Source organism: Haliotis rubra, unplaced genomic scaffold (genome assembly GCF_003918875.1).
Source record: "Haliotis rubra isolate DU_JTF1 unplaced genomic scaffold, ASM391887v1 Scf696, whole genome shotgun sequence".
Taxonomy (NCBI): domain Eukaryota; kingdom Metazoa; phylum Mollusca; class Gastropoda; order Lepetellida; family Haliotidae; genus Haliotis; species Haliotis rubra.
Window position 1 is genome coordinate 103,532 of NW_025767408.1, and position 17,824 is coordinate 121,355.

The 17,824-nt window shown below is 42.0% G+C and overlaps 1 protein-coding gene across 1 annotated transcript in view; it reads left to right on the top strand.

The window, feature by feature from the left end:
• The window catches only part of LOC124258517 (coiled-coil and C2 domain-containing protein 1-like), a 64,014-nt gene that overhangs the window by 10,877 nt on the left and 35,313 nt on the right, over nt 1-17,824 (top strand). Inside the window, 14 exon segments of the mRNA XM_046692589.1 lie at nt 7,409-7,509; nt 7,512-7,608; nt 8,330-8,516; nt 8,816-8,893; nt 10,316-10,431; nt 11,363-11,447; nt 12,107-12,229; nt 12,570-12,718; nt 12,835-12,907; nt 13,361-13,534; nt 14,948-15,090; nt 15,698-15,754; nt 16,147-16,281; nt 17,198-17,256. Coding sequence (XP_046548545.1) covers nt 7,409-7,509; nt 7,512-7,608; nt 8,330-8,516; nt 8,816-8,893; nt 10,316-10,431; nt 11,363-11,447; nt 12,107-12,229; nt 12,570-12,718; nt 12,835-12,907; nt 13,361-13,534; nt 14,948-15,090; nt 15,698-15,754; nt 16,147-16,281; nt 17,198-17,256 — 1,577 coding nt within the window.

Consider the following 17,824-nt stretch of genomic DNA (forward strand, 5'->3'; position numbering starts at 1 on the left):
CTGAGTGGAACGAATGAGAACTTTCCCTGTAGGCCTCTCTTGTCCATAAACCCGTATTCCCTAGGCTTCTCTCCTTATAGGACAGGTCCCTACTAGTCCCCGGCTAAGGGTGCAGCACGTTCCCCTGTCTACCCACGTGACTACCTCAGAGTGATCATTCTTCTTCTTGTCGCACCACTGTGTGGACGTATTGTGAGAGTTCTCAGCTTTTCCTTACAAGTTAACATGAGAAATATATCATGGGTAGTTGACCCTAAGTAGCGTAATGTTGCGCACATTGTGTAACAATATTTTCTTCCTCGGATCCCCACTCGTCATGTGTGTGTTGTATTGACTGTGGAGCAAACGTTGTTGGGAATGTGCTCTCTTATCAAGGATGTTTTTAGAGCATATAGACATGCTTACTCCTGTTGGCTGGCAGACAGAGCTCGTTACACTTCAACAGTTGATCACCCGGCAAAACCCCCGCTTTCAACAACCAGTATTTACTGCTCGTCGTCCGCAGATGCCCATGTCGGAAGGTGATGATTTTATTGGTGCATCATCAGATGTCTACTCGTCATTCCACCTCATCAAACCGTTCTGTGTAGCCAGCTGACTCACACAGCCGATCTACATTGTCAAATCACCAAACCAATTACCCACACCAAATCGGTTCGCCATACCGATTGGATTCACCAGACGGAACTGTTTCCCCACGGCGTATTGGATTATGACATCGACTCAATTCGCCATAATATTAACACTGTTTCTTATCGCCGAAACGGTTCACATCATGGATTCGATTCACAGCTCCGAAACGGATCGCCTCGTCGTAACGTCTCTCTTCTCCAAAACGATTCACCTCCTTGAACCAATTCACCTCGGCTGGAACATTTCAATGCGCCTCACCGGTTCCTCTGATCATTCTAGATCTCTCCATCAGCTGAGATCATTTAAGCGTTTCGGATTACCGAACCTATCCAGATCACAGTCACGATCCAGATCACAACACCGGTCCAGATCACGGACTGATTCAGATCACATCAACGTTCCGGCTTACCACCCTGAACCGATTTACCAGTCCGACTCATACCGTTTCACTTGGCCAAACCGCTTCCTATCGCCGAAAACCAGTTCACCTGGCCATTCCAGATTGCTAAATTGTCGTCATTCATCGAACTGTCAGCATTCGTCAATAATCCGTTCCTCGGACCTTGCCAGCAATTGAGCTTATTCACGAATTGGGCGATTCACCACTCGTGTTATTTCCAACATGGCGCATCTTACCAGCGTATCAGAGCCTATGCCAAATGTTTCTGGGATGCCTCCCAAGACACTTAACCCACATCAAACCTCGTCTTTCATGGTTCGGGCTATGCCAGTCGCCTGTAAGATGCAGGAATTGGTTGGGTTGATTCAACACACATGATCACATGGTTCACCGACCACCTAGAGCAAGATACCAGATGTTCTATTGATTACATTCAGCATGAAGGATCGGGACTTGTCAACACTGGTTTTCCACATCCTCGTGAGCTTGCATCTAGATAGGGCCAAATTTGTCGAACTCTGCTAGTTTTCAACACAATCCTAGTTTTCAGGGCATCTGTGAGGCGCTGAATTCCTCATTAAGAAGTGACAAGCTCTAAGCTCGACAATTTGATTTGTTTAACTGGTTTACCTCACGGCTTGTGAGGCGCTTAATGTTTTTAGTCACATAACTTATTTCACCTTGTACCCCTTTATCGGATGGTTGAACAGAGGTAGTAGCTATGTGCTTCACCATGCGGAATCAATTTACATTTGTTGTCAGTAGCGCAGTCATCTCAACATATCACGCTTGGCACTTGACGGTCTGACGATCCCAGTTCTCAAGAGTCCTCCGTGACCGGGGCTAATCTCATTCCAGATTTAATCTACCATCCGATCTTCACCTTTGATGATTGATTCGGTTCAACGAATCTACCCTTTGGTGTAGATATCACTTCTACAACCACCTGATAAGCTTTGCTAGCCAGGAATACTTTACGACCCTTCACTGAGTCTTGTTACTAGAGACTACTTGTAACAGCGTGTTTGTGTATAGCTGGGTGCAATTATTGCAGATGGTTTGTCATTTTCAGCTCCCTTTGTTTTACATGATAAGCAAGTTTCTGGACAGATAACTGATGGGTCAAGTTTTTGCGCATGGTACCAGCAGTGATGTTTTGTCAAGTAGTCAGCATAGCTTAGCCCGGAATTTATGGGTTGCGACTCGCCCAGTTAACCGAAGACCGTGTTGTCCAGTTTTTTGTCACTCGTGTGTAACGTTTGCAAATGGCGTACTACTGTTTGTTTACCGGAAGTTTAATGATTAGAGTGACTGTGAAGTGCCCTTGCAGACTTGTCTTGATCCCACGAATCGGATATCAAGTCCGAGTTTGACTTTGGCTGAGGTTACTCAGTTTTCTACACTAGCTCAAGCACGGAGTTCAGAGGTCCCTGTAGTTATGTGTGGACTGTCACAAGGCAGTGATCTACTACCTTTATCATTCCACCTGGCGAACCATCATATTGTTCGGCCAACCAAAACGTTGAGGTTGCCAATCGTACGAATTTCTTCAATTCATTTACAATGTGAACGTTCCTGTAGATTGACTGACATTCTCCATGCGTCGAACATACTACATTCAGCAATCCGTTAGTACTGACATAGTAGCTCAACTTATTGAACGTTCAAATCTCAGGAGATATCTCTTTGTCAGAGGCAAGAGTTGTTAGACCTCTCATTTCCCTCGACCTGCGAGATGCCTACCTTCAAGAGGCGTCATTACCAATGGAGGGTCCTGTTGTTTGGCGTATGTACAGCCCGTGGCTTTTTACTCAGGTACCCAATCCAATAACAAGCTACCTGCATTGTGGAGGCGTGACATTCGAGAACTATATCGATGACTGTGTTCAAGCCCAGCAGGATCCAGTTGTCCAACTCCACAGGCAGTTCATCATCAAGTTGCTCATGCAATTAGGGTGGCTGCTGAATTCAGAGAAATCGGAGGTAACACCGACCTGGTGATTACTTTTTATTGGGACAATATTCAACACGACAGGTCATGATGTTTGTGCCCCAGGAGAGGTGGGACAAGATTCAGTGCAACGTACCACAAGTGCTGGTCTAACCCACAACTTTTCGCCAGTGGCAGAAGTTACTTACTTACAGGGGCCAGCTGCAGCTTTCCCTCTTCGGATGTTTCTGTGCCCTTACATCCGGGACGACAACCCCAGAGAGTTGATTCATTTTCCCGCAAAACTACATTCAGTCTTTCGTTGGTGGCTCAACAAGTGGAGTGTTTGCGGTGGAATGACTATGTTTGTCTATGGTGCCTTCATACCGACTCAACGACTGTTTGTTGACGCATCTCTCAGGGGCTGGGGCGTTCACTTTCTCCATCAAGTGGCCTAGCAGTGATCATCAGGAGAAAAGGCCCTTCATATCAACAAATTGGAATTCAGCACTGTCATTCTCGCCGTTTGGTTTTGGGCAGTTGAATTATGGTCCTTTCATATACTGACTCAATCAGATTATTTGATGGTAGTTTGGTACATAAACCATCAGGGCTCGACAGGATCAGCAGCTTTGCTTCAGTTGATGTTTCGAATTTATCATGTGATCGATTCACTAAACATAGTGGCCAGAGCCCGACACATTCCCAGGACGAGGAATGTCCTTGCCGATGCCCTGTCACATCCCAAACACCCATCACCCATCACCCATGGAGTGGAAAATACTGCCCCTGACATTCCAATCGATGATCTACCTGTTATCACGACCAGATGTAGACCTGTTAGCCACTCGGTACAACCATCAGCTTCAGCGCAGATGATCACCAGTTGTGATCGTTTCTGCTTTGTGTACAATCTGAATAAAATTCTGAATTTCATTTCTGATTTGTGTCTTCGATTCTTCCGGGACTTAGATTTCTCCTCTCAATTTAATTTGAGACTCTGGAGAGTCGCCACCTCACTTACTGTTGTCTGCTCTATGGAGTAATTACGTCAGTGAAGTGAGTCATTCCCGAAGTGTTACACTTCATAGCGTTCATGCTCCTAAGCACCTATACACATCTATGTGATCTTACTGTGGGCAGTAGTGGAAGTCATAAGATGTTGTTGTACTGAACGTTGAATTGTGAGTTTTCCGATTCAATTACCCTTTCACCCTCCACAGGACAGTGTCTGTGGGGGTTGTTTCGAAGCAGGGGCTGGCCCGATACTAGTCGTTAGACTTTTATTACGGGGGTACCTTGGAAATCGTGGTAATGCGACTGATTACACTCGCTAAGCTGCATCCTTTCACTTTCGTGAAGGTAGTGACTGAACACCACATTGCTCAGGAATCCCGGTCCCGGGGAGCACTTATGCTTAATAAGTCAATGGGTTCAAACTATCCGTCGCATGTAGTGACCTTGGTAGTTATTGACCTACCTTGTCGTTGCTTCCTACGGATGTAGAAGTGTTTGACAATTTCGCTTGCTGACCTCTACTCCATGGAGCAATCACGTCATGTAGTGAGTCCTTCCCGATTTCCTTATGGATTTCGTAGCATTCTAGCTTGTAAGTACCTTAGCACACCGTTGTGACCTAACTCTGGTAAGTAGTGAAAGTCATGTGGTGTTGTTTTGGTACTGAACGTTAAACCTGTGAGCTTTTCCGATTCAGTTTCCTTTTCCCCTCTTCGTGATGGGGTCTGGGGGGCAGTCTCGAAGCAGGTATGGGCCCGATTACTACTCGTAATTACAGGGGTACTCTGATAAATTATGGCAAAGCAAGGTGACTTGGCTAGTTGCGTTTTCTTGCGTTTGCAAGGGTTGCGGCCGAACACCACATTGCTCAGGAACACCCACACCTTGGGAGAGTTGATGCCTAGTACGCCAAGGGGTTCAGGAGAACCCATTACTAGTGTAGGTACTATGCTAGTCAGATCCTGCGGCCGAAAACCACATCGCTCAGGAGCACCTTTCCTTGTTAGCAATGATGCCAAGTAAGCCAAGGAAAAGTTCTCATTCGTTCCACTCAGAGTCGAAGCAAGAGAAAGAAGTGCAAATCATGAGATAGGATAAGTATATAAATATACAATTTATATTAAAATTTTCAAGTTGATTTGAATTGTCAGTTTTCTATGCAATTTACATGAGCATTGTGTAAAAAATTTGTATTTGTTCTTTGTAATTATCAAATCCGGTGTTATTATCTCGTGTATCAATGAACTCAGTCTCTACTGATCCATTGTCAATAAAAGCTGGATAGTATATCAGTTATGGTACAGAGCTCCAGATAAGATTTAGCTCATGTGGGTACTGTACCCACTGTATTTTTTTGAAGTGGGTATTATGAATGTTGAGTGGGTATTTCATTTTCCGTTACCCACTGCTTTGAAAATATGTGCGTATTTCAGTCATTTTACTCACCTAAGTATTATGTGACTGAGTAAGTTTACTAAGCAGGTATGTTCTGCCTTATGTCATACCTAATCAAAACCAACTTAAATATAATGGAAATGATTTCATAAAAAATCACTCATCCTATACTGACAGTATAACACTTGTCCTATACTAACAGTACAACTTGATAGCAATCGATGTCTCTTTCATTACGCAAGTTTTTTTATAAATATATTCCGTACGCATTTGTTTTAAACTTTTTGCGTATCTAACATTTTAAATGCGTAATTGGTACGCAACAATTATTTTTCAATGCGTAGTTGGAAATTTTATATGCGTATTTTACCCGGATACGCAGCTTATCTGGGCCTCTGTGGTATCGATACACATGCTTATAATCATTCAGTCAGATTACAGTAATGAGATAATTGAACACCTCTTTCGACCTTGAAATAACAGCCTCCGGAAGAATGCATGTGTAGTTACTGTACACCCTTTTTGAAACGTTTGTCCAGTAGCAAGTGTAAAATAAACAGATGCGATGTTATATCATTTGACAACCTGCTTAATGGAGTCACGCCCCTCTTTTTGTAACGCCCCTCTTTCTGTAATCTTGTGAACCTCATTTGCATTCAGTTTAAATATAGGCACGCCCATCTTCATAAATATTTGGGGGGATTAAACTGCAAGTTTATACATTATAATAATTCAGTATCGTGTCACTTATTTAATTCTATAATATGTGTACTTTAATTTGGATATTCATTCGTGTCAAGGTGAGGATTATATTTACATGTACAGCAAACCATTCTGTTTTATGTACTAGCTGTGTGCGTAAAATGTGTATGAAAATAAATACTATCTCTACTCAATGGTTGGATTTTAATCACTTTGTTTTACTTATCGAAAAACACTAAAATGTGTTTTCGATCTCTGAGATCTATCTACTCCTATTTGTGTATCTCCAATGTGTATATTTCATAGATCGTTAAGATTACCGGTATGTATGTTTACAATACACAGACTGTTTCATGATAGTTTGAGTTGATAAAGCCGAAACCCAGCATATCGACTGGTCAATGGTATAGCCAATAATCAATCTCTATACTGGTGTTGAGTGACCAAACATGGTCTTCAGAAATTTTGCCCACACCCCATCTCCTGTCCTTTCCTCTGTGACAGGTATCTCATGATATGATTGGTCATAGACAACAAATGATCAGCCACTATATTGAACAATTGAGATACCGCACATTCTATTTGGGAAATTTGATGACACCCTATCACGTGACTCTTTGTTTTATGTCTATACAAGGAATCTGTATTAGACAATTTTTTATATGTATGTTCGTATGATAACGTATGTTTTTTGCATTAAATCTAGATGAAACAAAGTTATGAATGTGCAATAAAATTACATAAAACGTTGCAATACATGATATGTATTCACACCTGCTTTCTTTTAACGTGTGTATTTACGACACAATTAAACAATCAGAGCTTGTTTGTACAACTACACAGTTTCCTGTCATCCCTGAAACCTGCCAGGGAAATCAGGTGTGAATAGCACTAATTAGCCTTGCAACAGCGAGCCGGGCAATCAGCGAGGGGTTCCAGGTGTTGAGTAGACAAGTGTCTCTCGGGATTAATGAGTTAAAGCATGTGTTCGTCACACCAAAGACCTGATTTCAACCCTCCCACATAGGTACAATGTGTGAAGAACATTTCTGATGTCCCCTGCCATGATATTGCTCAAATATTGCTAAAAGCTGCACTCACTCACTCCAACAAATGGAGACGTCTTATTAGCTTAGGTTTGGGGAATACCTCTTCTGGGTATTTCCCATTCTGTTTTTCATAACTCAAGTCAATGCCATAAATTATTGGGCCTGACTTATTATTCCTTTCTTCTGAATGACGTGTACTGGTTTCTGCCAATGAATATGGCTGAATTCTTGGTGTTATATAATATATTGCTTTAAACAATATTCACTCACATTTGTTGCCAGGCTGAGCTGGAGGATTTGAACACTGGTGACAGCCCCTCCCCACCCCAGTCTACCCCCAGCCCTGAGAAGATCCCCGCCTCAACACCTCGAACCAGGTGGTCCTACTGCAGGAGAGGTTGAGCATGTACCAACAGGCCTCGGCCAATGCCAAGGCTGCAGGAGATGCTTCCAAACAGAGGAGACTTGACAGGGGGTTGAAGGTGAGGTGTCAAGGTCATTGTATGCCGCTCTCTGATTGGTTGGACACAACATGTATTTTGCTACCTGTGAGGCACTCACCATTGTAGATTTGGGTTGCCATTTTGATATAAAGGTGCAGCTAAGTAAGAACCATAGTCCTTACTTCACCTGTAAATATGTGAGGCTACAATGCAGAGAAATAGCTGTTATTTCACCTTATCTTGACTCATACTTATTGCTTTCTCTTCATTCTCACAAATGTAATGGAAATGTTCTATACTGTGTTTCTCCAAAACAGAAATACATCTCAACCAAACCTTGTCACGTGCATTCACACTGAACCGTGTGACCAATCCGGTTAAACAATTGCTCTATCCAGTGATAGGGAAGCCATCAAGCATGCAAACCAGTGACCTCTCACCTTAGAATCCACAACCATCCTTGTTTCTCATCTTCAGGCTGTTTGTTCTTGCCATCACTTTTGTGACATCCTGTAAACTTTCTTGCTCAGACTTGAATACATTTGACCCTCCATAAGTTCAAAAAGCCACAGTTCATTAGTTTACGAAAACTTGACACATCTGCCCTACATTGTATTGTGGCAATGAATATTCATGGAGATGGAGGAACGCAGTGGACATGAACTCAGAATGTTTACTTAACATTGTCTTAGTGCTAGTCATGTGATGTTTTTCTTCAACACTGACCTCCATGTGGTATTGTGTTTTGTGTTTCTTCCAGACACTGACCGACATGTGTAAGAGAGCCAAGTCAGGCCAACCTGTTGAGGAGAGTGAGATTCCTCCCCCTGTAGCACTCGGTGCTGTCTCAGCTCAGTCCTCACCGAAACATGATGTCTCTCCATCACAGCCAGCTGAACAGCCATCCCCACCTAAACAACCATCCCCACCTAAACAACCATCTCCAGGTATGTCTGCAACTGAATCCAGTCCCTGAAAAATCCACAACTTAACACTACCTTTCAGCAGATCATCCCTGTCTAAGCATCATGTCTCTCCAACAGAAGCATCTTGATAAATCCCTACCTATACATGTGACACTCCAACAGAAGCATTTTGATAAATCCCTACCTATACTTCCTAAACTTGGATATCCCTACCCATGTGACAATCGGGACACAACCATCCCCTACTACCCAGGACAATAGATATCGATAAATCTGACTAAAGTAAGCTCCCTTGTTTCCACTGCCTTAGTCACTGACAGTAACCCCAGCACTCCTTGTGGTACAGCAGCCGACTGTGCCTCACCAACCTCCTGTCATGCCACCAGCTCCGGCAGCAAGTGAGTCGTTGGCTGTTATATAAAGACGTGGAAATAGTGGTGTTCAGTTTCTTTGAAATGAGAACAATGTGATGGGGTTCTGTTTTATTTTCTGTATTTTAAGAAGCATTAATCTCAGTATTGTCAAGTGCACATTTAGAGGCAAATCTACCACCATTTTGTACAAGAGGCAAAATGAGTCAGTGCAGTAATTTTTATCTCATTAAAAGAAAAGTACACATCATGCTTGTACGATGCCTATACCCTCGATGGTAAACCCTTTCAGGTGTAGCTGCTGTGGTGCTCAGAAACAATCCCTTATATAAGATATCCACTGAAATATACTAGCAAAGCCTTTATCATGTTTATTATTCTAAATTGTTTTCGAGATACAGAAATCAGATTTGAGTCAAAATGCTTAGAATGCTCATGCCAAGAATTTAGGAGCCTCAAACCTGATTAGCTGATTAGAAAGTTCACCTTTTAAATCAGATTCAGAGATTTTGATGAGATTCACACTGTTTGAGAATTTTCATTGTCCATGTGTTCTAGGTGATATAAGAATCAATAGGCTGTTGTGATCTACCAGGTATATTCCAATACGATCATACTGTCAGATTAAGTATATTGTGGTAAGATAGCCCTAACTTCGGGAGCAATCAGGCAGATCTATTGGAAAACTTCATAGATATTATGTTAGGATATTACATAAACTGTAACCATTTAAATTTCATGATGCATAGATACATATTAACACGCCCTCTAATTGTGTGGAGTAGCTTTGAGTTGAAAGTGTTTTCTCGTCAGTCTGACAGCCAGTGGTGGATTTCAACTTGGTACAATGCCTAGTAAAAACAAATTAAAACTGAATGGGTAAATAATCTTGTCTTGTGATGTTTAATTGCACATTTGGTGTCCTTATTGATGAAGTTGTCTTCTTTTGTTTGTTCACGTGAAGTGATATGATGTCGTTTCTTACCCCCTGAAAAAATGTTTGACGAAAGTGTACCCCATAGATAAGCTGACCCCCTTCTACAGACTGCTTTTTTTGGTCCTATGTGAAACCTCCACTGTGATATTGCTTGAATGTTGCCAAAAGTGGAATAAACCTTACTCTTTCACTCACCAGATGCCAATGAGGTGAAGGTGATATTGTTAAAAGTGGAATAAACCTTACTCTTTCACTCACCAGATGCCAGTGAGCTGAAGGTGATATTGTTAAAAGTGGAATAAACCTTACTCTTTCACTCACCAGATGCCAATGAGCTGAAGGTGATATTGTTAAAAGTGGAATAAACCTTACCCTTTCACTCACCAGATGCCAATGAGCTGAAGGTGATATTGTTAAAACTGGAATAAACCTTATTCGTTCACTCACCAGATGCCAATGAGCTGCAGGTGATATTGTTAAAATTGGAATAAACCTTACGCGTTACTCACCAGATGCCAATGAGCTGAAGGTGCTGCAGACTAGGAGGGACCAGTACAAGAATGCCGCTCTAATGGCCAGGAAGAACAATGATCTCCCCACTGCAGCTAAATATGTCAAGATCTGTAAAGTAAGTAAAAAAACATTTGCTATTTCACCCTGCCTACACCACAGTCTGGAGCTGGATGGGATTCATCTTGCATTTGAGATGTATTTTTGATGTTATCTGCTGCCACAATGGCTCTTTATGATGGATAACAGTTGATAATAGACAAAATAGGAATACTGTCCTTTGGTAACTGTACAGGAACTTGGCAATACCCTTACTGAAGAGTGAAATAATCATCCCTCTGATACTTACTGAGACCATGAAAGGGCAATACCAGACTGATCATGTCATGTCAGTCACATATATGATACTCAGACATTTTTCACTGCTTTTTGGTCATTTCAGTTTTGGTCTGATATTTTTATTTTGACAGCTTACCTTCTGATGACTGGCCAGATTGCTTTATGGCATTCTATGGCACATGACCACAGACATTTATTCAGTAAACATACTTCATGCAATACTACATTTGGCTACTTCAACAGATGCACACGATTTGATGCACTTCCTTCTAAGTCTGTGTAGTATATTTAGCACATTATGAAGATGTTTTGGTGTTAGAAGTTGGTAGTTAGTTTCTTAGAAAAAGATATGTTGTAATATTTTGATAAAGGATATTTAAATATAAGCTGAACACAAAACAGCACGATCACCAGACATGTTTAACTAGATCCATGAAGGTCTGGGTAAGAACTGGTCTTCCGCAATCCATGCTTGGGATAAGAGGCCACTTGGGGATCTGGTAGATAAGCTGGCTGACTTGGTTGATACGTAATATCATATCCCAGTTGTGTGGATCGATATTCATGATGTCTGTCACTGGATTGTCTGGTCCAGACCAGATTGTTTACACACCACCATCATTTGGTTGCAAGTATCATGAAAAAACAAACAAACATATCCAGAAGTATCCTCTGCATACCCACCTCACCCATCCATCTCTTGTCTACAGCAATTTGACAGTGTCATGGCTGCCGCAGGTGACGGACGACCGATAGACTTGTCCCAGATGCCGCCACCGCCACCAGAATTTGGAGGTGAGAAATGGAAGATTTTCAGAAGTGTGTGATCTTATATACATCTCAGAGAATACCAGCTTCTAAAAGCTTGTAAGAAAGTTGAAACTGTATTGTGTGTTTGTACTCAGTATGACAAATGTGTTTGTACTCAGTATAACCAATGTGTTGGTACTCAGTATGACCAATGTTTTTGTACTCAATATGACCAGTGTATTTGTACTCAGTATGACCAATGTGTTTGTACTCAGTATGACCAATGTGTTTGTACTCAGTATGACCAATGTGTTTGTACTCAATATGACCAGTGTATTTGTACTCAGTATGACCAATGTGTTTGTACTCAGTATGACCAGTGTATTTGTACTCAGTATGACCAATGTGTTTGTACTCAGTATGACCAATATGTTTGTACTCAATATGACCAGTGTATTTGTACTCAGTATGACCAACGTGTTTGTACTCAGTATGACCAATGTGTTTGTACTCAGTATGACCAATATGTTTGTACTCAATATGACCAGTGTATTTGTACTCAGTATGACCAATGTGTTTGTACTCAGTATGACCGTGTTTGTACTCGGTATGACCAATGTGCTTGTACTCAGTATGACCAGTGTGTTTGTACTCGGTATGACCAATGTGTTTGTACTCAGTATGACCAACGTGTTTGTACTCAGGACCCCAGATCAAAGAAACAACACAACCACAAACAGCACCCAGAGTGGAACGAGCTGCACATCAGGCTGCCCCACCCGAACCTGAGGGAGCTGAAGAAGTTCCCCCACCCCCATCAGCAGAGGGTAAGAACTCATCGAAACATCCACTTGATGCATATTTGGATGCAGTGTTGTTTTCCATGGTCAGTGAAATGTTACACAAATCATAAAATACCAGCTCTGGACCCGTTCTACAAAGTAATCTTAGCGCTATGGTGATGGTAAATCTGTGTTAAAGTATGGGGGAGTTATGGTCACCTTAATGCTAAGATCGTTTTGTGCAACTGGGCCCAGCTCTTTGGTCATAAATAACCTCATAATGGCATACTGCCACTTAAGTTAGGTAGATACTATTGTCGTCATCAAATTTAGGACTAGGGGGTGCTGATGTCAATGATGACCTTACAATGTGGTTGTATTGCAGAGGCTCGTGAATTGTTCAAGGCACCACCAGCTCCAGGCTCAGTGATGGAGGCTCTACAGCAGAGGCTACAGAAGTACCAGTCAGCAGAGGCTGAGGCCAAGACTGCAGGGGAGGGCAGTAAAGCCAGGAGGATGGGCCGGATATCCAAGGTACTTCAGTGTGCTGATAATAGACATTCCTTTGTGATGGAGGATATTTTGATGCTGTGAGTGTAGTAGACATATTACACCGTTCACATACTGTAGCGTGTTTCTGTGTGTTCCAGCAATACCAAGATGCTATCAAGGCTGTGAAAGCTGGGAGACAGTGTGACTTCTCGGAGTTGCCTTCACCCCCAGGTGAGTTGCTCAGTCCAGGGGATTGCACCAGATGTGCCAAGTAAGATACTGGTCAGGACGTAGGGAGTCGCTCGTCTTTCCACAGGGTGTGCAACCACTGGGGCTGTGCTAGGTGAGAAAGAGGTGTGTACCTAGGATGTTACCAGGGCGAGTCGCTCGTCAGTCCACAGGGTGTGCACCAGGTAACTTGCTTGTGCATCCAGTTGGACTGTGCCAGGTGAGAAAGAGGGAAAGTGCCAAGTATAATACTGGTCAGTACCTAGTGTGTTACTGAGGTGAGTCCCTCGTCAGTCCACAGCCCCAGATGACATTTTTGTGTGAGTCACTTGTCAATCTGCAGTGTGTGCTGCAGGTGCTGCCCTGTGTCAGTCCACACAGTGTGTCAAGGTGACTTGCTTGTTTGTCCCTGATGTGTTCTATAATGATACTGAATCACTTCCCTACATGTTTCAGGTTTTGCTCCTATCCCTGTTGGTAACGCTGCTCCGGCTGCAGCCCCCTCCAACCAACCTCCAGCAAAGCCCCAGGGTCAGACAGCCCCCTCCCCACAGAAGGCTGCACCTCAACCAGCTCCAGCAGCTGCCAGGCCTGCCCCTGCACAGCAGCCACAGATCATCAAAACGGCAGGTAGGTGGGGCTACTGCTGGCTCTCTCTAACTCACCCTTATCTTTGATGTGCTACATCCATTCATGTAACAGTCTCACACAAGTCTGTTTCTTCTCTAATAAGGACGGGGGGCTGTGGGGTAGCCTAGTGGTTAAAGCGTTGGCTCGTCACGCCGAAGACCCGGGTTCGATTCCCTACATGGGCACAATGTGTGAAGCCCATTTCTGGTGTCCCCCGCCGTGATATTGCTGGAATATTGCTAAAAGCCGCGTAAAACTAAACTCAGTCAGTCAGTCAGTCTAATAAGGACATTGGGGTAGCCTAATTGTTTAAGGCGTTCGCTCGTCACGCAAAAGACCCAGGTTCAATTCCCCACATGGGTACAATATGTGAAGCCCATTTCTGGTGTACCCTGCCATGATATTGCTGAAATATTGCTTAAAGTGCCGTAAAACCATAGTCACTCAATCACTCTTCTCTAATAAGACTTGAATCAAATACTGATTCAAGTGATATAAAGCTCACAAAGAAGAAAAGAGTGTTGGATTTCAAAAAGTTTCCTTGTACAGAATAATTGTCACAGATTGATTACATGTAGCAGATGATATTAACGTTTTGTAATTTTTTTAGTGAAGAGGTAAAACCCATGTTTTCATTTAAAATGTTTCAAGATATAACTCAGATGACTTGGGACATTTGTCTTCATTCCAAAATTGTGACCTCTTGCTTGATGGTATGTGAGTAGAACTTGTACAAGCAAATGACAGGTTCTCTGATATTACTAATGTTTACATTACATTCTACTTATCACTAAGGGTGACTATTGAGGCAGAAACAAATATTGCGATAGCGATAGTCTATTGCGACCAACTATTGCAATACTATTGCAATAGTTTTTTCTCGTCTTGAATTGTGTCATTTGAAGTCTTTTCTCAAATGAATGTATAGTTTATATGAAATACTAACACGTTGAAGTAGTCTCAGTCTCTTTTGATAACTGACAAGAAACTTGTTTGTTTAAGTGGTAACAGGTGTGGATACCTCTGAATCAAAGTGAATGAATCTGGTACTTCCTGTATTTTGTGCTGCGCATTTATCAACGGAAGTCAATTACTAAACTATCGATAGTCACACATACTATCGATGCATGGATAGTTTTTTCGTTTCTACCATGGATTACTTGCTATCGGAGACTCAATAATTGCAATCCATCGATAGTTTGATGCATCGTTACAGCACTGCTTATCACCACACATGCATTACTTCATTCTGAAACTGCTCCACTAGCTGTATGTTGATACCCCCAATGAACTGATACTGTTGAACAAAGGAAATGTTGGTGTTTGAAATATGGTCCAATGTGGCATAGTCAGCATCCTGATCGTCAGTCAAGACCAGTTTAAACCTGAATTTGCTGGCTCTTCTCTACCCAGGCTCAAGGAAGAGCATCTCATCACGTGCAGAACAACAGGAACGCTTCCTCCAAGAGCGCTATGAAGAGTTCAAGCAGGCTGCGCTCAAGGCAAAGCGGAACAATGAGATCGAGCTGGCAAAGAACTACATGAGGTGTATGCATGTGAGTACACACATAATCTATCTCTGAGGTGGTTCTGAGGTGACTCTGTAAACTCCCTGTGGTAGTTCTCCGGTGTTGTCCCCCCCTGTGGCAGTTATGAGGTGTCCACTGTGTTATCTCCCTTTGGTAGATCTTGTGTCTTGACTGTTATCTCTCAGTGGTAGTTATGAGGTGTCCACTGTGTTATCTCCCTTTCGTAGTTCTTGTGTCTTGACTATTATCTCTCAGTGGCAGTTATGAGGTGTCCACTGTGTTATCTCCCTGTGGTAGTTATGAGGTGTCCACTGTGTTATCTCCCTGTGGTAGTTCTGTATTATTCTCTGTTATCAATGTGTTTTCTGTAAATGAAAATAAGTGCTTTCAGTTAAAATGTAGTTTTTTCTAAAGTTGTTTACTGAGTTAATTCTGTTTGGTAGCTATTTGTCAAAGAACTTTTGATGTAAAACTATCTGTTCATTTCCACATTAAACAGTATTTCCTGTATAAAGTACTCCATATCCTCCAGATTGTAATCAGTTTTCAATAATCAATACATTTACGATGCCAGTTACCTGTGTGTTTGAGAACATACTATTACCTCTCTGTATACTGAACATCTGTTCCACAGGGGATGAAGCCCATGTTACAGGCAGCAGCAGCAGGCCTCCCTGTGGATCTGGCACAGGTAGGGACACGATGGAGTCTTGCAGAACAATATACTCAGGCTCCAACTACATTTTGTATCAAAACACTAAATAGAGATACATGACTACAGGCCAAATGGATTTTTTAAATAGTTTTCTTGCATGACTATGAGCATGAACAACACTGTCAATATGGGTTGACAACTTGATTTGCAAAGCTTTTATCATCTACCATTTTGTTATTTTAACACCATTTAGTTCAAGGTCATGAAACTATTGTACTTTGCTTGTTGAAAGACAGCATATTGACAATAATAATCACACACAGTTTAGTTGTTTTATCACTGTTCCAGTTGTCTCATTGAATCGGATAAACTGACAAGCCTCAGATAACATACCCAAATGGAAATATTTTTTCAATACAAATTTGCAGGTTCCTCCTTCCCCGATAGCAGACTTTGAGGAAGAGGACAAGTTTGTTGTTGTGGAGGCAGATGATTGCACACCGACAGGGGACAGGGAGGAGGTGTTCGAAACACTCAAGCAGGATCTCATCAGGCAGATCAGGGTCAGTTTGGTGTCCTCCCACTTTGCCACTTTCATTGTTAAGCAATTAATAGAAGTTAATAGTGCAACAAAGGGGATTAGTAGGAGATTAAAACTCACGTCAGTTCAACACTTTGACAATTTATTTCGTTTTACAAAATTTACAAAAATATATATGATTCATGTTAAAGTTACAGATATACAAAAATAAACAAATTGTACATATAAAATGTATAGTCAGGTAATGTTTCTTTAACATTTTTATCATTTTAAGAAGATGATTAGTGTTAAGTTACAGATAAATAAATGATACATATATGACTTATGATCATGTAATGTCATTTTAATCAAATACAAACACAATGCAAATATTTACAATCCCACTAAGTGGGTGAGAGCATAGAAAGTTGATAATTGAAGCAAATTGAAGCTGAACACTTATTGACTAAAATTGTTTTGCATGTGGTGAACACTGTTCATTGCTCATCACGCTCACAAACTGACAATAACCAGCCAGGCATGACCTTGCTAATTAGGGTGTTAATTATAATCTGATATTCGTAAACTGTGGTCAGATTAACTACTGGCAAAGTGGGAGTAAATCGTCAATTTGTGGCTAGATGGCTAGCTCTGTGTGATAACTAAATTGTTAGGCCTTAAATGTGTAGAGCTCCAGGGAGCAGAGAAGGTCGTCCAGCAAAAATGGTGTGATAGTAATACATATCCAGCTAGAATTGATGGTTCCTCATGTTTATAGTTAATGGTTTGCCTGGCCCAGACCCTGTTTCAAGTCAATGAGTGGCACTTATGTTGGCTCACAAGTCACATCTTTCTTAATCTGACCGATGATGAAAGTGCTACAATGAGTAAATTACAGTGATGAGATGTGCTTAAGGTATTGAGTAGCGTGCTGCTTTATGTCCTGTTGTTTGTTTCAGATATGTTCCACTAATTCCCAGCACTTCACCAAGTTGGGAGACGTGGCCTCCGCTGCTAAGTGAGTATGTCATGGCGTTGATGGTACTGTGTGTAGTACTGATGCCTTGTGGGTGAGGCAGTCGTAGGATATACATCTCAGTACACAGAGTACTGATCCTGGTACATGAGGCAGTCCTAGGATATACATCTCAGTACACAGAGTACTCATCCTGGTACATGGGGCAGTCCTAGAGTATACATCTCAGTACACAGAGTACTGATCCTGGTACATGAGGCAGTCCTAGGATATACATCTCAGTACACGGAGTACTCATCCTGGTACATGGGACAGTCCTAGAGTATACATCTCAGTACACAGAGTACTCATCCTGGTACATGAGGCAGTCCTAGGATATACATCTCAGTACACAGAGTACTGATCCTGGTACATGGTGCACACCTTGAATCATACATCTCAGTACACACAGTACTGATCCTGGTGCATGGTTCACACCTTGAATCATACATCTCAGTACACACAGTACTGATCCTGGTGCATGGTTCACACCTTGAATCATACATCTCAGTACACACAGCACTTATCCTGGTACATGGTTCACATCTTAAATTGTGAGATGTACACTAGG